Here is a 20797-nt window from a genome sequence, read left to right on the forward strand (position 1 = left end):
TTCAGTTTTGGTATGACCATCCCAGTAATTTTTTTATGCTTAGTCAATAACATTTCAGGGTTTATGCTGATTGAGCCCCTGAGGCTCTTTGCATCAATGTAAACATCAAGTAAAGAAAACCAACTCTCAGACCATACCGATAGACATTTCCTGGGCAAGAGATTCCCTTAACTCACCAATGTCAAGAATTCTATCTCCAGGTCGGTTCCACCTCCAGCCCTCCAGCTGCTGATGTTCAGTGTACTGTAGCCGTCGGTCATGGAACACTACACGGAATATACTCTAAACGGAAGCAACGAAATCAAATGATAATAGGATCCTTTAAAAATCAGTGCTGATAAAGGAAAACTACCAGCAGTCACCTCCAGTTGGTTTCTAGATACAATCTAAAATTATTTTTCTTGAGATCTGTTTCACTCTAAAACCCATCCCATCCCAAACTCTATTTGAGGGTAAATTTTATAATTGCTCAGATATAAGCTTTATAGTTAACTGGTACCATATTTAAAACATCAGTCCTCATGGACTAAGCATAAAGGACTCTTACTGGAAGCATTTCTACCTGTCTCTACTGTTACCATGTAATATTCAGCTCAGCTCTTCGGGTGTATATGAAAAGCTCAACAAGTTCCCTGCTCGCTAACCCACTACACAGCACTGAGGGTAAGCAGGGGTTGTATCTATCAACTTTCCTTTTGTTATTCTTACTTTTTAGAGGTGGTTATTAATAGCCTTCCCGCTAACTTTTATCGTAGCTGATCAAATTTCTCTGTTCCAATTGTGCTGTGAATTCAATGCTGTAAGTCTAGACTAAGAAAACTGCTATTTGTCAACAGAACTTCCTGTTTTTCTTGCTACTAGACCGCATATACAAAGAAGACCCTGGAGTTTCTCTAAAAATCTGAAGGAGGTCCCTCTATTCCACCCCAAAGAAGTTCACTGAACCGGGAGACTACTGGGACATGGAGTAGTAAGCCTTCTGTCTTAGCAACTCTGAAAAGTCCATGTGAATGGAGGGGGCTCACTCTCACTCCAAAGAAATAATAGTTTACCACTCTGCCAGCAAACTATAGTAGCTAAGAGACAGCACCAAGCCCTTTATGGAAGCAAAAGAACATAACCCAAAAAGAGTCGGTAAAAGGATATTGTGCAGAGGAATGATTTACTCATTTTCTTTTACCTTCACCAACTTGCCATTAATTTCTGGAAGTTCTCCAAGTTTCCTATTGTCTAGCATACGAATTTCATAAGACTGTCCTGGAAGAAAAAGTAACTGTATATTATATCCATCTTAAGTTAACTTTGTAATATTCAGAAAGAATAAAATTCAGCTGGTTGAATATACAAGAGTATAATCTTATTAGTATTAGTAACAACTATAATCCTTAACTATATGCCAGACACAGTGCTAAGTGTTTTCATATGTTATATCATCAGTTGATACAATTCTCAAGAGTATTATCAATCCCATTTTTACAGATAAAGGAATTGAAACACAAAGAGTTTAAGTAATTTGTTCAAAGTCACACAACTGGTAAACAGAATTGGGTAAGGATTAGAAAGAAGGAGGGAGACAGGAACTAAAACTAGGCAGGTGCACAGAAGAAGCCACTGATATATATCCAACATGACATAAAAGTGAAAAATCTTTGACATAAGACTTCAACTCTGACAGGTCACACTAGATAGATATACTTTTTACCATAAAATAATAAAATATCATCAATCCACCAATTTTCAATAATACTAACAAGAAAAGAAGCATCTAACCTTGATTGAGATATGTCAGGGTTTCATCATGGAGTTTCACGGCTGGAGAGGTTGCAGCACAGAGCACATATTGAAAAGGCAGGATTTTATTCTCATTATCAGGGGGCAAACTTGACTCTTCTTGCTTAAAAATGGGCAATGCAAGGACATCACTGAAATACAACAAACAACTTAGGTTAATACCTAACAGTGGTACAAAAGTGGATTTATGTTGAAACACTTGAACTGGGATGCCTGGGTGGCTCAGCTGGTTAAGCAGCTGCCTTCCGCTCAGGTCATGATCCCAGCGTCCTGGGATTGAGTCCCACATCGGGCTCCTTGCTGGGCAGGGAGCCTGCTTCTCCCTCTGCCTCTGCCTGCCATTCTGTCTGCCTGTGCTGGCTCTCTCTCCCTCTCTCTCTCTGACAAATAAATAAAATCTTAAAAAAAAAAAAAAAAGAAAGAAACACTTGAACTGCAATTTGGTTTGGAAAACTATGAACATTACTCACTTTGATGGAGTCTCTTCCCAAATACTCAGTTCAGATTACCTGCTGTGCTGTCCCCCTCACCACCACATCATGGGCAATAACAGATAGTCACTGCTAAAACAGTTTGGACAGGGGTTCCTAAAAGGGCTCTGAAAATTATACGCAGAGTTCCAAAATGTCAAGTTAGGACACTCAGTAATGTTTTTGTTCTTCGAAGGGCACCAACTGCAGTTATCTCTAGAACCATATCAGCTGATCTACTCTAGGGACTAAAACAAGACTCAGAATTCCTAGAAGCCACTTGAAAAGGACATATGACCAGGATATATTTCAAAGTCAGCTTACATTCTGTGAAATGCTACTAACGGAAAGTGCTGTGTTTCAGTCCCTCAAAGCCTTGGGCAAATCTTAGACAAGCTCTCTAGTCTTCACTCCTTCATCTATAAAATGTGAATCACATTTGCTGCCAAGAGTAAATATGTGAGAAAATATTTTGGAAACTGTAAGAGACTAAAATTGATGTACACAGGACTAACAATAATTCTCCCTTATAAACTCTAGCCATGGATTAGTAGGAGAGAATATCCTGGCCCTATCCTGGAGACCTAAACTGTTGTGATCAACATTTGCCCCAGACCAAACTTTATTTTTTATTTTTTTAAAAGATTTAATTTATTTATTTGACAGAGAGAGATCACAAGTAGGCAGAGAGGCAGGCAGAGAGAAGGCAGAAGCAGGCTCCCTGCTGAGCAGAGAGCCCGATGCGGGGCTCAGTCTCAGGACCCTGAGATCATGACCTGAGCCGAAGGCAGAAGCTTAACCCACTGAGCCACCCAGGTACCCCCAGACCAAACTTTAAAAGAATCTTAAGAGATGTACCAAATTAGGGCCACCAGGGTGTCTCAGTCAGTAAGCGTCTGTCTTGGGCTCAGGTCATGGTGCCGGAGTTCTGGGATTGAGTCTTGTATTGGACAACCTGCTTGGTGGGGAGCCTGCTTCTCTCCCTCTCCCTCTGCTCCCCCACCTACCAACATGCTCTCTCTCTTGCTCATTCTCCCCCTCTTAAATAAAATCTTAAAAAGAGAGAGAGAGAGAGATGTACCAAATTTCTAATTATTCCAAGACATGCCACAAAATTCTCAAAACATATTTTAATTCACTTATAGAATTTGTACCTGTACTCACTAGAACAGCTGAAGTTAAAAAGAATGACAACCCAAATGTTGGCAAGGCTGTGAAGCAACCAGAACTCCTATTCTTCACCAGCACAAGTGTAAAATAACACAGCCAATGTAGAAAAAGGAATGGATGTTTCTTAAAAAAGTAAGTATCTATATGCCCTTTGATGTAGCGATTCTACTCACAGGTATTTATCCAAAAGAAAAGGAAATATAAGTCCATTCAAGGCTTATGCATAAATGCTAATAGCATCAAAGCAAAAACTGGAAAGAATCCAAATGTTTGTAATTAAGAGAACGGAATGCACAAACTGGTATATTTGTACAATGGAATACCAGTCAGCAAAATGAAGGAATGCAACATGCATGCATCTCACAAACATATTACTAAACCAAAGAAGCTAGATACAAAGAATGTACAATGTACGGTTCCATTTCTGTGATGTTCTAAAACACACAAAGCTGAGAACAGTGGTTTCCTGGCAGGACACAGATTGACCTGGAAGATATAGACAAGGGTACTTTCTCGGGAGGTAAAAATGTTCTATAGAACGCTAAGTGTGTGGGCCACAGGGCAATTCTTTCTATGCACCTTCAGCAGAATACATTCTCTCCAAACATTACAGAATCATGACATTCAGGCAAAAGGAACCATTGATAGAAAAATGGCTGAACTCCTATAAATCTTAGAGACATTATAAATTCTTACAGGAAAACAAAATAAGCAGAAAATGTTCTGATTATTGTCCTAACAATCCACATAGAAGTGATAAAAATTTAATGGCATAAATGCTTTAAGGAGGGGGGGAGGTTAGAGAAGAGAAAAGAAAGAAATTTCTTTTTCTGCTGATGTCTAAATAGCAAGGCTATATGTTATTAGTTGAATCTGGGCACCTGAGATACAAACCAGTTGTTGTTGTTGATGTTGTTGTTGTTAAGATTTTATTTATTTATTTGACAGACAGAGATTACAAGTAGGCAGAGAGGCAGGCAGAGAGAGAGGAAGGGAAGCAGGCTCCCCGCTGAGCAGAGAGCCTGGTGTGGGGTCTCGATCCCAGGACTCTGGGATCATAACCTGAGCCTAAGGTAGAGCCCACTGAGCCACCCAGGCACCCCAATACAAACCAGCTTTAATGAAACCCAGGTTTCTTACTGCTAAAAAGTATTTCAAAGGCTAGAAAAACAACAGGTGCTTTCCTCTCCCTGAGGTCTAGAGGTATGTGCTTTGCTCAAAGGGTTGGAGTTGAGTGGAGAAAGTGAAGAATTCTTCTTTCTGTCTATATTAATGTCAGGCAAAATATATATGGATCCCTGGAGACTATATAAAACCGAAGCAGCACTGGGTTTTCTAGCAAAGGACTTCAACCCAGTTCTTCCACTTCTCAAATCAGGAAGCTACCCATGTTCCCACAACAAACAGTACAGAAAATAAGGCACTACACTGCAAAACTTCAGAACCATGATGCTAGTCTTTGAAAGACTCTGTTGCTTATCATTCTCAACAAGTATCTGGATACATGCATTCTCAAATACACCACATCTGATGATTCTTTGAAACATTAGTGAAGATTATCAGGAATCAAGGCAAATCGGATTTTGCAACATAGCAACTGCTCAACCTTTTAGAATGTAGGGCAGTTTTTTCTTTTCTTCTCAAACATTACTGCCTAGCAAGGTTAATACATAGCAAGAGTCCCTAGTTTTCTCAATATAATGTGGCTTTATACCTAATCTCTCATGACTAAGCAATCTGATGCTGAAATTCAAAAACCGTTTCTAAAAGTTACATCTAAAATTAACTCAAAACAGGGGCGCCTGGGTGGCTCAGTGGGTTAAAGCCTCTGCCTTCAGCTCAGGTCATGATCCCAGGGTCCTGGGATCGAGCCCCACATCGGGCTCTCTGCTCGGCAGGGAGCCTGCTTTCTCCTCTCTCTCTCTGCCTGCCTCTCTGCCTACTTGTGATCTCTGTCAAATAAATAAATAAAATTAAAAAAAAAAAAATAAATAAATAATAAAATTGACTCAAAACAGCCAAACCAAATACACAAAACTGTATTTTCTCGGGGCGCCTGGGTGGCTCAGTGGGTTAAGCCACTGCCTTCGGCTCAGGTCATGATCTCAGGGTCCTGGGATCGAGTCCCGCATCGGGCTCTCTGCTCAGCAGGGAGCCTGCTCCCTCTCTCTCTGCCTGCCTCTCCATCTACTTGTGATTTCTCTCTGTCAAATAAATAAATAAAATCTTTTAAAAAACAAAACAAAAAAAAAAACTGTATTTTCTCATCAGAGATTTTAAGATCCAAAAGCCTCAAATATATTTTAATTACTCATGTTCTTGCTACACATTTCTTGTACTCTGCTGTGGGAGCAAGAGTACCATTCAGTTCCACGTTCCTAGAGATGAAGGCTGATGGTCACTGGTGAGCAGAGTTCTAGGACCCTGCCTATAGCAAAAACAGTAACAGATTAAGTAAGCAACAATTTTAGAAATATAGACATCTGCTCCTTCTTAGAGGTAAACTGAGCATTGATTAGGAAAACCCACTCTGAGTTATGAAGCCTAAGTAGTTGGTACCAATGTATAATTTAGCATGTTACGACCTTCTCCAGGTGCTTCATATACTTTTTAAAAGTAATCTCTGCACCCATTGTGGGGCTTGAACTCGTGACCTCAAGATCAAGAGTTGCATGTTCCACTGACTGAGCCAGCCAGTTGCCCCTGCTTCATGTATTTAATTCATTCCAATGAAATGTAAGCTATTGGAAGGAGTAAATTCTCTTTTCTGTGCTTAGTAAATATTTGTTGATGTGATTTATACTTTTGTTTGCATTCTCCAGAACACTCAGCACATTTCTGCAGTATGACATCTGATCAAATATTAGGATACGGAAATCTCACCTGATAAAAAAGATAAGTTGCGTATATGTTAAAAACGTGCATTGCTAAGTGGAAATTCACACCAAGAATGGAAACAGCAGAAAGCATCTAAGTGGAAGTAACAGAGGAACAGAAGCAAGACCAGGAGTGATATTTCCTGTATGTAACCGGGATTCCATGAAGAGTTGCTTCATGGTCTCCTGAGGCATAAACTACTCTTTTGAGATAAGGCAGCCTCTGCAAGGTCTGTAGGAATTCACAACTATGCTTTATTTAATCTTCTCCCTCAGGCCTACCATCTGCTAAATCTCCTCTTCTAGAGAGCCTAAGAAGGGAGAGGGAAAGGTTTGATGAGCTCTTCTTTGAGCAAGAGAAGCAAGTAGACAAGTTGTCCAAAGCATCAAAGAAAATTAGAAACTAACTTGGCATAATATGAGGTCCCAAACTTCTAACTTCCCTATTTATGCCCTCATTTAGACTCCATCATAATGAAAACATCTGAAACAAAACACAAAATACCCCGTGACAGTCCTACCGGGAAAGGGCAAGCACTACAGTTTACTCATTAGGCCAGCTTCAAGAGAGAAAAAAAAGTCCAGTAAAAAACTAGTCAGAGCACCTTGAAAGAAGAGAGGAAGCAGACTGATTTCAGGGATTTGTAGGAAGGCTGGCAGGGCAGATCAGGGACGTGGTAAGAAGGGATGGTCCTGCAAGTCTTAACACAAAGCCAGTGAAATGTCCTTACAACTGAGAAATGGTAAAGAAAGAGTACTTTCTGGTAGGAGCCCTCTGTCACAAAAAGTAATAAAAGATTCCTACTATCTGAACATCTGCTGAAAAATCTCATTCAACTAAAAAGCAGCATATATTTAAAAAATTGCCTTGCTGGGGTCCCTGGGTGGCTCAGTTGCTTAAGTGTCTGACTCTTGGTTTCATGAGATTGAGCACTACAATGGGCTTTGCATCCATGGGTATGGAGGCTGCCTGGGATATTCTCTCTCTCTCCCTCCTTCTGCCGTCTCTCCTCCCTAAAAAAATCCGCCTTGGGAGTGCCTGGGTGCCTCAGTCAGTAAAGTGGCTGATTCTTCATTTTGACTCAGGGTTGTGAGATCAAGCCCCACGTGGTTTCCAGGCTCAGCAGGAAATCTGCTTCTCTCCCTCCCTCTCTCCCTCTGCCTCTTCCACTGCAGTGGGATGCTCTCTCTCTAAAATAAAGAAATCAATAAATCTTTTCTTTATCTTTTTAATTTATTTATAATAAAGCCATTTTTAATTGCCTTAATTATTCTATCACCCAGAAGGCAGAAAAAATGAGTAGAATTTTATTTTATTTTAATTTATTTTTTTTTAAAGATTTTTATTTATTTGACAGACAGATCAGAAGTAGGCAGAGAGGCAGGCAGAGAGAGAGAGAGGAGGAGGCAGGCTCCCCGCTGAGCAGAGAGCCCAATGCGAGGCACGATCCCAGGACCCTAGGGATCATGACCTGAATGAAGGCAGCGGCTTTAACCACTGAGCCACCCAGGCGCCCCAATGAGTAGAATTTTAATTCTGAACTGAATTTGACCAAGAAGAAACTGCTCAGAAAACAGGAAATGGTGGGAACCTGAAAAGGAAGCAGCTAAGCCAGATAGGTAAAAAGAACAAAGAACACAGCCAGGTGTGTTTCCTAGTGTCTAGGAGAACAGGCTTCAAAAAACAATGACAATAGGACCCAAGCATGAAATGTTGCCCATCTCACATTATCTGAGATAGAGGGAAAAAAGTGGGGAAGTACCTAAAGAGACTAAATGGAAAACGGTCTGCTCAGAATTAGAAGAACATGCCCTCCAAAAATACATATAAAAGGAAAGAAACTATTTAAAAAAATGGAACTGACCTATAAAAAGCTTGAGCTGAAACCCAGAATATGCTGAGATTTACAAAAAGTATCAAGGCGGCACAGGTCTACTCTTTGATGTAAATAGTGTACTACTGATTAAAACACTAACATACTAATAATGAGTATTCAGGCAGGACACAAGGAACACTAGGAGCCATAACCAAACTAACTCATTTTCTTTTTTTTAATATAGTATGACCTGTAAACATAAATACTTCTGGATTTCCAAGGTGAAAAATATGAATTTTGTAGTAGTTAACTGGCTTCATAGATCACTATGTAACCATACCTGAAGAGTACAGGTAAGTCTAGAAGGTTTAGTGGTACGTCACAGGACCCCAGAGAAACCTGTCCTCTCCAACATTTTTTAAAATGACTTGGGGGTTTCTGGGTGGCTCAGTTGGTTAAGTGTCTGCCTTCAGCTCAGGTCCTGATCCCATCAGGCTCCCTGCTCAGTGGGGAGTCTGCTTCTCCTTCTCCCATTCCCACTCCCCCTGCTTGTGCTCTCTCTCCCTCTCTCTCTCAAATAAATAAAATCTTAAAGAAAAAAAATTTTTTTAAATGACTTGGATGAGGACACTGAAGAGGAAGATGATCAAATATGTAAATGATAGGATGAGAAAGCAAATATCCTGTATGACAGAATCAACTTTTTAAAAAATTATTACTTTTTATTTTTTTAAATAAACATATAATGTATTTTTATCCCCAGGGGTACAGGTCTGTGAATCGCCAGGTTTACACACTGATTTAAAAGTTGATTCTTCAACTTTTTAAAGCAGGTCTAGGGCACCTGGGTGGCTCAATAGGTTAAACCTCTGCCTTCGGCTCAGGTGATGTTCCTGGGGTCCTGGGATCAAGGCCATACAGAGCTCCCTGCTCAGCGGGGAATCTGCTTCTCCCTCTCCCTCTGTGCCCCTGCCCCTACTCGTGCTCTCTCTCTCTCGCTCTATCTCAAATAAATAAAAAGTCTTTAATAAAAAAAAGTAATACTAGGGGCGCCTGGGTGGCTCAGTGGGTTAAGCCTCTGCCTTCAGCTCAGGTCGTGATCTCAAGGTCCTGGGATCAAGCCCCATATCCGGCTCTCTGCTCAGCAGGGAGCCTGCTTCCCTCCCTCTCTCTGCCTGCCTCTCTGCCTACTTGTGATCTCACTCTCTCTCTGTCAAATAAATAAATAAAATCTTTAAAAAAAAAAGTAATTCTAGGTGGCTGGAACAGGAGGCTGAATCTAATGAGGTAAGATTTAGTAAGGATGAATATAATGTCATGCACTTAGAACTAAAAACAGCAAAATGGGCCAATATACGTGAGATAGACTAGAGCTTTTAAAAAATCTATTTCAATGAGACAAATGGCATAACATGGCTGCCAAAACTGTGGATAGCAGGTTTCATTAAAAACAAAGTCTGATAAAGGAAATGACATTCATCTCTATGCAAATCAGACTACACTTGAGTACTGTGCTTAGTTCTGAGTGTGAAACTTTAAAAAGAGGACTTTAAGGGGTACCTGGGTGGCTCAGTCAGTTAAGTGTCTGACTCTGGTTTTGTCTCAGGTCATGATCTAGCCGCAAGCTGAGCTCTGCACTTAGCGTGGAACCTGCCTGTACCTCTTCTTCTGCTCTTCCCCCCGATCTCTCTCCCTCTTATAAATAAAAATAAAATCCTAAAAAAAAAAAAGAGAGAGAGAGAGCAAGAGAGAGGACTTTAAAAGTGGCTCAGTGCCTTTGGCTCAGATCATGATCTCAGGGTCCTGGGATAGCGTCCCACATTGGGCTCTCTGCTCAGTGGGGAGCCTGCTTCTTCCTCTCTCTTCACCTGCCTCTTTGCCTACTTGTGATTTCTCTCTCTGTGTGTCAAATAAATAAAAATCTTTTTTAAAAAATCTAAGAAAAGAATGAGGGGACCTAGAGTCATGCCATTTTAAGAGTAAGTGAAGGAAATGAGGATGTTTGTCGAAAGCAAAGTCTTGTTAGGTCTGCTCCATAAAGAGACTTAATCATCAGTTCAGGGTTGGACAAGTTGACCTTTAAAAAAAAAAAAAAAAAAAAAGTCCTTCAAATCAATTCTATTATTTTATTATTCTAAAAAGAATAACTGTTTTAAGGCTATTTGGGTTTTAGAAGCTGCACTGGGATAAGTAAGCTTAGGGATCCTACAGGTTATTACAAAGTACTAATTGGTATACAGTAGCCTCTAGTAGACAGGAAATCTCACTATTTCCCTGTGATTATAGTCCAACATAGATTCTACAGCATCTGGTATACAAAGCAGCAGTCGAATGGTAACTATACAAGCCTATATGCTGGCTAGACCAACAGGCTTGTAAACCTGTATATACAGTTTATTTTTTTATTTCATTTTGACCCTTGTGTATTTGCCATGACAAAACAAGGTCTAAATGAATCATCATAATGGCACTGACAACATCTAGGCATGCAAACTCTTCTGTATACCAAATCCAAAAGACTCATCGCTGTAGTTTTCTTTAGCAACAGACAAACTCTAACAATGGTATTCCCCAGATGCTTGGGTGGCTAAGTGTTAAGCACCCGCCTTTGGCTCAGGTCATGATCTCAGGGTCTTGGGATCAAGTCTGGCATCCGACTCCTTACTCAGTGAGGAGCCTACTTCTCCCTCTGCCTGCCACTCCCCCTGCTTGTGCTCTCTCTCTCTCTGACAAACAAAATCTTTAAAAAACAAATTATTCTCATTTAAAGTCAAAATATACAAAGGTTTTGAATTCTTAGAAAAAGCCCCCATCTTATTTAGCCAAAGATGATTCTAATAAACTATGCTCTCAGAGTACACTCTTCTGGGGTACCCAGGTGGCTCAGTTTAGGTTAAGTGTCTGCTTTTGGCTCAGGTCATGATCCCAGGGTCCTGGGATAGAGCTTCACATTAGGCTCCCTGTTCCGTGTAAAGTCTGCTTTTCTTTCTCCCTCTCCCTCTGCAGCTTCCCCTGCTTGTCCTCTCTTACTCTCTCTGTCAAATAAATAAATAAAAATCTTAAAAAAAAAAAAAAAGAATACATTCTTCTAAACTATGTAGGAACTAGCTGTTAAGTAGAATACAAGTTTCCTGAGGTACTGGTAACTCCCTTTTTAAAAAGAAAACTTCAATTTTTCTTTCAAACATTTATTGAGTAGCTATTAGTCCCAGATAACTATTCTAAGTATTAAAACTACCAATTTTTAAAAATGTAATTATTTTCCTTCTTTCTTCTTTTATTCCCCCTTTCTTTGGTCTTCCATGTTTCAGTAACAGGCGATGAGTGGTACAAACTCTGAGTCCCTGCAACATTTTTAATGCAAAGTTTATGACATCATCTATTCCCCATCCTGCACTCACTTTTCCCTAACCAATTTACTAAGTTCTTTTTCATTTATGCTTAACTTACACCTAAACAGTTGCCAGACAGTTCCTATCTATAGCAGAGCAAGTGCTGAACAGAGCGTGGGGGAGAAATGAAAATAAATGAAATTCTAGATGATCCAAATGTAGCCTTGTTTTTGTTGCTGTTACTGTTGGTGGGGTGTTTTGTTTTGTTTTGTTTTTTTTTTTAAGCTGGGCGGGCTAGAGGGGTAGGGAGAGAGAATCTTTTTTAAGATTTTATGTATTTATTTTGAGAGAGAGAGAGTACATGCACACACACTTGAGCAGAAGGGAGAGGAAGGGAAAGAATCCCAAGCAGGCTCCACACTGAGCTTGGAGCCAGACTCCAGAGGTCAATCTTAGGACTGACTTAGGACTGACTTAGGACCGACTTAGGACTGACTTAGGACCCAAGCAGAAATCAAGAGTCGGACGCTTAACAGACTGAGCCATCCGGGCATCCCGGGAGTAACCTTTAAGGATAGTCAGCTTTCATTTTTGTGTTTTGGGGAATCTTCTTGTATGATTTCACTCATATCTGGAGTCTAAAAAACAAATGAATAAACCAACAAAAAAGCAGAATCAGACCTACAGAGAACAAATGGATGGCTGCCAGAGGCTGAAGAGGGGGAGGGAGGTGGATAGGCAAAATGGGTGAAGAGAAGTGGGAGATACAGGCTTCCAGTTATGGAAAGAATAAGTCACAGGAATAAAGGCACAGCACAGGAAATACAGTCAGTAATATTTTAACAGTGTTGTATGGTGACGGATGGTAGCTTGGGGGGCACAGCATAGCATACGAAGTTGAGTCATTGCATTATACACCTGAAACTAATGTAACACTGGATGTCAATTATACTCAAACTTAAAAACTTTAAATAATAAATAAATAAATAAATAAATAAATAAAACAAGTTAATGCTATAAAAACTACACTGCCAATGAAGCACACTTATTTTCACTCTTCTGGGAAAGAAACAGTAGTAAAGAATTTGAACAATATGGTCAGATCCAAAGAATAAGCAACTGGGTAAAAAAAAAAAAAAAAAAAAAAGTGAGAGACATAAGAGAAAAAGAGAGAAAATAAATGTGCATAATAATCAGTCTGCCCCATTATGAGAATGATAGGACAGCTACCTCTTTTCCTCCATCTTTTCCACATGCTCTAGTCCTATGGCTTTCAAGATTTCTTTTCTTTTTTCTTTTTTCAAGTATTTTATTTATTTGTCAGAAACAGAGAGCACAGGCGCACCTGCACACAAGCAGGAGGAGAAGTAGTCTGAGGGAGAAGCAGGCTCCCTCCCTCCTTGCTCTGCAGGGAGCCTGATGTGGGACTTGATCCAGAACCCCAGGATCACTATCTGGGCCAAAGGCAGATGCTTAACTGAGGCGCCCAGGGATCCCTCAAATCTGTCTGAAACCCATTTCAGTAAGTCATTTGGGGGTGGGGAACAGAGGAAAAGGTAGAGAGAGAATCTAAAGCAGGCCTCAAGTGGAACTCCATTTCACAACCCTGAGACCATGACCTGAGGCGAAATCGAGTTGGATGCTTAACTGAGTCACCCTGACACCCGAAGTAAGCCATTTTTTTAAAAAGATTTTTTATTTATTTATTTGACAGGCAGCGATGACAAGCAGGCAGAGAGAGAAGGAGAAGCAGGCTCCCCGCTGAGCAGAGAGCCCAATGTGGGGCTCAATCCCAGGACCCTGGGATCATGACCCGAGCAGAAGGCAGAGGCTTTAACCCACTGAGCCACCCAGGTGCCCCACCAAGTCATTTTTATATTATGACCCAGTACATGTGTCTACAGAACTGAAACAAGTTTCACAAAATAATACTTATTAATGTCAGTATTTTCTATTTGACTTCATTTTTTAAATGACCACAACTAGCAGTTTGAAAAACACTGCTGCTCATCTTTTCCTCAAAACTCTGCACTAAAGAGGCACCAGGGTGGCTCAGTTGATTAAGCATCTGCCTTCAGCTTAGGTCATGATCCCAGCTTCCTGGGACTGACCCCACATCGGGCTCCCTGCTCTGTGGGCTGCTTTGCTTCTCCTTCTCCCACTCCCCCTGCTTGTGCTCTCTTTCTCTGTCAAATAAATAAGTAAAATCTTAAAAAACAATACTTTGCACTACATTAAATTATTTTGCAGTCCCTTTATCAGTATTCAAAAAATGAGTATGGGGTACCTCGGTGGCTCAGTCAGTTAAGCATCTGCTCAGGTCATGGTACGAGGGTCTTGGGATTGAGCCCTGAGTTGGGTACCTGCCAGTGGGGAGTCTGCTTCTGCCTCACCCTCTGCGAGCCCCCCACCACTGGTGTGCTCTCTCTCAAATAAAAAAGTCTTTTCTTTCTTTTTTTTTCTTTTTTTGGTGGACAGCAAAGCAAGGTTTATTGAGCGATAGTAAAGTGATAGTACAAAGCTCCCGAGGAGGTAGGGGACCCGAGAGGGTTCCCCTAAATTAAAAAATCTTAAGGAAAAAAAAAAACCCTAACACAATAAAAGACAAATCTTTCAGATCAAGTTGTCATTCAACTACTTAAGAACAGGGATATTGGGTGGCTCAGTGGGTTAAGCCTCTGCCTTCGCCTCAGGTCACGGTCCCAGGGTTCTGGGATCAAGCCCCGCATCGGGCTCTCTGCTCAGGAGGGAGCCTTCTTCCTCCCACCCCCACCTCTCTCTGCCTGCCTCTCTGCCTACTTGTGATCTCGTGTTCTCTCTCTCTCTGTCAAATAAATAAATAAAATCTTAAAAAAAAAAAAAGAACAGGGATATTATCTACTCTAGGAGATAATTAAACATTTACAGACTCACACAGACAGTAAACACAGACAGTATTCATGGAAAAGTAACTCTTCCTCAACTCATTCTCATTAGCTCCCCTTAGCTCTCTCATTTTTAAACTCCTATACACGTAACTCTCCACCACAAAGCAACAGAGAGCACTGCCAAATCTAACGGCCAGCATGTTCACACTGAAAGCTGTCTTAAAAACTGTAATCCCCAATTCCGCTTTTTAAGTAAGAAAGTATTTGGAAGTAGGGACGCCTGGGTGGCTCAGTGGGTTAAGCCGCTGCCTTCGACTCAGGTCATGATCCCAGCGTCCTGGGATCGAGTCCCACATCGGGCTCCTTGCTTGGCAGGGAGCCTGCTTCTCCCTCTGCCTCTGTCTGCCATTCTGTCCGCCTGTGCTCGCTCTCTCTCCCTCTCTCTCTGACAAATAAATAAATAAAATATTAAAAAAAAAAAAAAGAAAGAAAGTATTTGGAAGTAAAATAGTAGTCAAGTCATTTTCTGCTGTAACTTGTAGACCGAATTACTAAATTAAAGGAGTCAGGTCTGTATGGAACGTATATAAATATCTGTGGCTGTTAACCTTGGGTGAATATTAACAATCAATGGGGGCGCCCGGGTGGCTCAGTTGGTTAAGCAATGGCCTTTGGCTCAGGTCATGATCCTGGAGTCCCGGGATGGAGTCCCAAATCGGGCTCTTAGCTTCACAGGGAGTCTTTTTCTCCCTCTGACCGTCTCCTCTCTCGTGCTCCCTCTCACTGTCTCTCTCTCTCTCTCAAATAAATAAAATCTTAAAAAACAGAAACAAAAACAAAGAAACAATCAATGGTGGGGTTGAGCAGTGGTTCAAATACCTTTCCAGTCCAGATCCTGGGCCAATTAATTCAGAAGGGGGAGGAGGGACTGTGAGCTTAATTACTAAGTGCTATGTCTTAATAAGCCAGGGTAATGGGTTTGATCGCTGTCATTTAGGATGACCACCTCTCTATACTAAAATCTGATTTTACAGAGGTCCTCAGTGAGCCATCTTGAAACAGTATCTCTAAGGCAAAAGGAGTTTGTTCAAGTCTGTGCATATGTATCATCAAATCCAACTACTAGGGGGAAAACACTCCCCCATTGAATCACTAAATCTCTTCAACCTCTCTCTCTCTTCCTCTCTCTCTTTTTTTTTTTTTTAATTTATTCAGCAAATAGTGTTTGAGCACCTACTATCTTCTGGGCCTATTTTAGGTGTCAGGGATAGAACAGTAATCAAGTTGCAGATGAGGTCCCCTTATACAGTACTGCATCACTGTCTAAGTTGCTATCTCTGCACAGCAATGAATCATACTGCATTATTCTGTAAATACCTACTACTTTCCTACATTCCAGTTCATTGTCCTTACAGTATTACAAATACTCTAGTAAGCATAAGCAAATCCTTTTAAAATGTAGAGCAAAAATGATATGAGTCAAGAAAGCTTAGAATATCTCTAGCAGGTGTTTTATACAGCTCTGCCCTGAGTAGCATAACCCCATTACAACCTTCCAACTTCAAACCTGGAGTACAGACTGTCTAGCGAGTAGGACATTAAAATGCCAAGTCAGCAGTAGATAAAAACACCATTTCTAGATTTTATGCTGATACTGTCCCTGATAGAGAGATTGGTCATCTGACAAGTCTTTCTTTAGAAACAGAACTTTTTCTAGATCTCCATACGGGGCTTACTGTTCTTTAAGCATTTTAAGAAGTACTCCTAGCTATGAACCACTCTGTTTCTTCAGCACAGTTATGAGAGACCAGCGGTTTGAAAGTTGTCATTCATGATGTGTATCTAAAAGTTTACCCCAATGAAGTGAATTTCTCTCGCTCCACCTCAGTCTCTGAATCTTCCTCATTTCTACTCCACTGAATTATTTGCCAATTACGACTTATTTATACTTCTATAAGCAATGTGCTTTTTATTTTCCTTTAGCCTAGGAAGTCACTAAAAACTTCTCACTTCAAACCTGTCTGCAAGCCTTACTTATTTTGGAAGCTGAAAAATATCAGACCAATGTCAGATACTGCTCCACTTCCATAAAACTCCATAAAAATCATAAGATATTACAAGTTTTATCAAAGAAATCTGAATCAGCAAAGTCCTACCTCAGGAGATTTGCCAGATATAGGCCTGCCTTCTCAGTTTTTTTCCTACATTACAGGATTAGCTCTTAAGAGCCTATAAGCTCATTAAGACACTGCTAATTGAAAACATCACCTGTGGCATCATTAGTACCAGGCTCTTTTATTAAATTTGAAATTACAGTCTCTTCCCATTAGGTGATGAATGGCAAGCTGTAACAGTATTTATGGGTTATATATTCCAAAAATCTGACACTTTTGATACAGAAAGTAGAACTCCTGTTTCAGTATTCAAAATCTGCTATCTACCATCAGTAAGGGCTACAAGTGACCAAGGGAAACCACACTTAGACCCAGACCCTTATGGTGCTGAGCCTCAAAACTTCTTTTTGGGTCCAAATGTCTACCAGTTTTCTTTTTCCCTCCTCCAGTTCAGCTTCCCTCCCTCTTCATGGGCAAGCCTCACTCACCACCTATCTTTTGGGGTTCTTCTGCCTTGCTCATTCCATCCCCACTACCAAGCCTAACTTCAAAGTCCCCTAATCTTCCTCGCCTCCCATTCCACCCTACAGTGAAAGATAAGCAAGGATTTTTTGTTTGTTCGTTTTCAAGGCTTTAATTGTTAATGACTTCTGGGAAAATCCTAAAACTACCGGAGCATGAGTCCTAGGAAATGGTAGAAAGGCTTGAGCTATCGCTCTCCCCTTCATGTTCACAGCTGTAAGATGCACAAAAACTGTTCTTTCTTCAGACAATACTTTTGACGAAAGCCCAGTATTCTAAAATGGCCAGCACTCCCTGGAGGTATCTCAAATTAGGTCTGGTGATGTAATCAAAGCAGAACTGTTATTTGCTCCCTTTCTTTTATGGATAGTAGTTAAACGAGAGTAATTTGCATTTCTAAAGATATGTAGAGCAGAAGATACCCAGTTCACTAGGCTTGACCCTTCTCAGGAATGATAACTAGCTTTTTATCATTATCCTCCACCTGCCGTTAGAATAACCTTCAAAAATGTAAAGCTAAAATGTCAGTACTCTGTTTACAACTCTTCATCACTTCCCTGAGAAATCGTGATAAAACACCAGCTCCTTGACTGGGCTCCCAAGGTCTTTCGGAAGTGGACCCAGAGTACCTTTTCATGTCTCATCTCTCATTATACACCCCACGTCTCTGTTCCCCTTTTAAAAGTTCCAGCCAACAAACTGTAGCTCCTTTCTTTTGTTCTCCTTCACTACCCCTCAGATATTGCCACAGATTTTTTTTTACACATAAATTCACATTTAACCCATATAACAATGCTGTGGGGCAGGAGGAACTGCCTCCCTCTCCCTGTTTGCCAGTTGAAGAAACTGAGAGTCAAGTAACATGAGATGTCAAAAATTTGCCAAAGGTTACACAGCTCATGAAGAGCAGATACAAATCCAAGTTTATGCATCCATTCATTCAATAAATTCTTCTGTGAGCACTTCCATGCCTGGCTGGCACTGTTTCATGCAGTGGGGAAAGAGTAAACAAATTCTATCCACATTTTGTCCTTTATTATTACTCAGTGACTGGCATAATGCAGCACCTGTTCAAAATATTCCTGGGAGCAGGGCACCTGGTTAGCTCAGTCCATTAAGCCTCCAACTCTTGATTTTGGCGCAGGTCATGCCTGATCTCAGGTTGTGAGATCCTGCCCCCCCCAGGAGCTCATTAATTCTCACACATTTATGGGGCACATGAGTGGCTCAGTAGGTTAAAGCCTCTTCCTTCAGGTCAGGTCATGATCTCAGGGTCCTGGGATGGAGCCCCAAATCTGGCTCTCTGCTCAACAGGGAGCCTGCTTCCCTTCCTCTCTCTCTGCCTGCCTCTCTGCCTACTTGTGATCTCTGTCAAATAAATAAATAAAATCTTAAAAAAACAAAAACAAAACAAAACAAAAAAAACACCAGGTGCCTGGGTGGCTCAGTGGGTTAAGCCTCTGTCTTCAGCTCAGGTCATGATCTCAGGGTCCTGGGATCGAGTCCCACATTGGGCTCTCTGCTCAGCAGGGAGCCTGCTTCCACCCTCTCTCTCTGCCTGCCTGCCTTTAAATAAAATCTTAAAAAAAAAAAAAAGAATTTGTTAAAAAATATTTTTAAAAAAATCACCTTATTCTGATGACTTCCAAACACACCTACTAGGTCCACACTCCTATTTTGAATTCTAGATTTAAATATTTAAATACCTACATAACTTTACCTCCTTGATGCCCCCCAGGGATATCAAATGGACCAGATTCAAAGGAGAAGTCTTGATTTTCCCACCCAGCCTACCTCCCTGCCATGTTTCCCAGCCTTGTATTGGATGGTAATATGATCAACCAAAATGCTCAAATTACGGGCACCTGGCTGGCTCAATCAGTAGAGCATGTGACTCCTGATCTCTGGGTTGTGAGGTTGAGCCCCATGTTGGATGCAAAGATTACTTAAATATTTATTTTTATTTATTTATTTAATTAACTAGGCTCCGCGCCCAATGTGGGGCTTGACCTCTCTCAAATAAATAAAAAAAATCTAACAAATTAAAAAAAAAAATCACAACAGTAATAATAGCTACCATTTATTGAACGTTTACTGTTTGCTTGATGCTGCCCTAATTATTTTATATCTATTAACTCATTTAATATTTATAATAACCCCAAGAGGCAAGAATTATTATCTCTTAAATTAAAGAAAGAGAGGTTAAGTAACTTGCCCAATCCTGAAAGAACCACAATTCAAGCTCCTAAATCTGGTTCCAGAGCTCACTACGCTGGGCTGCCTCTTGCAAAAAGGAGACTAAAGATATAGAGATCCGTTTAAAGTTAATGCAACAGTCCAAGTAAGAAATGAGAATCTGAACCAGCAGTGAGAGTAGGGAGACAAACGAGACAAATTCAAAAGATATTCAGATAAGAGACCTAAATGGAGTGCTCTACCATGTTCAAGAACTGAAAGACTGAATATCATAAAGATGTCAATTTTTCCCAAATTGATCTACAGATTCAATTCTAATCAACAGATTTAATTTGACAAGTTAATTTAAAAATGTGTACCAATAAACAAAGCCAAGAAGAGCCAAGATACTCTTTTCTTTATAGAGAGACAATGCACCCAACCAAGAGAGGGAAGAGCGGAGGGAGAAAGACAAGCAGACTCAGCTGAGTGGAGGCCAATGCACGACTTGATCTTATGACCCTGAGATCATGACCTGAGCCAAAACCAAGAGTCGGTTGCTTAACTGAGCCACCCAGGCACCTCCAGCCAAATTATTATGGAAGAAGAACAGGACTAAAGATTTACCCTGTCAGGGCGCCTGGGTGGCTCAGTGGGTTAAGCCTCTGCCTTCGGCCCAGGTCATGATCCCAGGGTCCTGGGATCAAGCCCCACATCAGGCTCTCTCCTTGACGGGGAGCCTGCTTCTCCCTCTCTCTCTCTCTCTCTCTCTCTGCCTGCTTGTGACCTCTCTGTCTCTCTCTGTCAAATAAACAAATAAAATCTTAAAAAAAAAAAAAAAAGATTTACCCTGTCAGATATCAATAATTATTTCAAAGCATTAGTAATTAAAACATCATGGAATTGATTCAAATTAACCCATGTAACAGTATACAGAGCCCATACAACAACCCTATATATAGAAATTTGATTTATGACAGATTACTGATCAGTGAAGAAAGTTTGGGCTTTTCAAAAAATAATGTTGGAAAAAGTCAACATCTATATGGGAAGAAAAGTGGAACTGGATCCTTACCAACACCCAGTAGGAAAATCATTATTTTTAAAACTTAATTTTAAATGGATTAAAGACTTAAGCGATGAAAAATGAAAATGTAAAACTTTTATTTATTTTTTAAAAGATTTTATTTATGTATTTATTTGAGAAAGAACACAAGTTGAGGGGAGGTGGGAGGGGGTATGGAAGAGGAGGGAGAGGGAGAGAGAATCTTGAGCAGACTCCATGCTGAACACAGAGCCCAACCTGGGGCTGGATCTCACGACCCTGGGATCATGACCTGAGCTGAAACCAAGAGTCTGACACTTTACAGACTGAGCCGCCCAGAAATATAAAACGTTTAGAAGACAATAACAGGAGAATAACTCTATGGCCTTAGAGTAGGAAGAAATTCTAAAATGAAATAAAAATCATACACCATAAAGGAAAAGATTAAGTTATAATACACGAAATTAAGAACTCTGGAACCAAAGACACAAAGTGAAATGACAATCCATAAACAGGGAGAACAGCAGCTATACAGATAACTGACAAAAAATGAGGACTCAAAATATATTTAAAATTCCCATAAGGGAAAATGATAAAGACCAACCTCACCTCACACCA

At 40.5% G+C, this 20797-nt stretch overlaps 1 protein-coding gene across 6 annotated transcripts in view; it reads right to left on the minus strand.

Moving 5' to 3' along the window:
* Positions 1-20797, minus strand: part of TFCP2 (transcription factor CP2) — a 57842-nt gene that overhangs the window by 17203 nt on the left and 19842 nt on the right. For all 6 annotated transcript variants that reach the window (XM_032348191.1, XM_032348190.1, XM_032348194.1 and 3 more), the window contains exons 2-4: positions 1771-1922; positions 1181-1257; positions 177-282 (exon numbers count right to left, since the gene is read on the minus strand). In XM_032348191.1, the coding sequence (XP_032204082.1) occupies positions 177-282; positions 1181-1257; positions 1771-1922 (335 nt within the window). The remainder of the gene's footprint in view (positions 1-176; positions 283-1180; positions 1258-1770; positions 1923-20797) is intronic.

The sequence above is a fragment of the Mustela erminea genome, chromosome 6, assembly GCF_009829155.1.
Source record: "Mustela erminea isolate mMusErm1 chromosome 6, mMusErm1.Pri, whole genome shotgun sequence".
Classification (NCBI taxonomy): domain Eukaryota; kingdom Metazoa; phylum Chordata; class Mammalia; order Carnivora; family Mustelidae; genus Mustela; species Mustela erminea.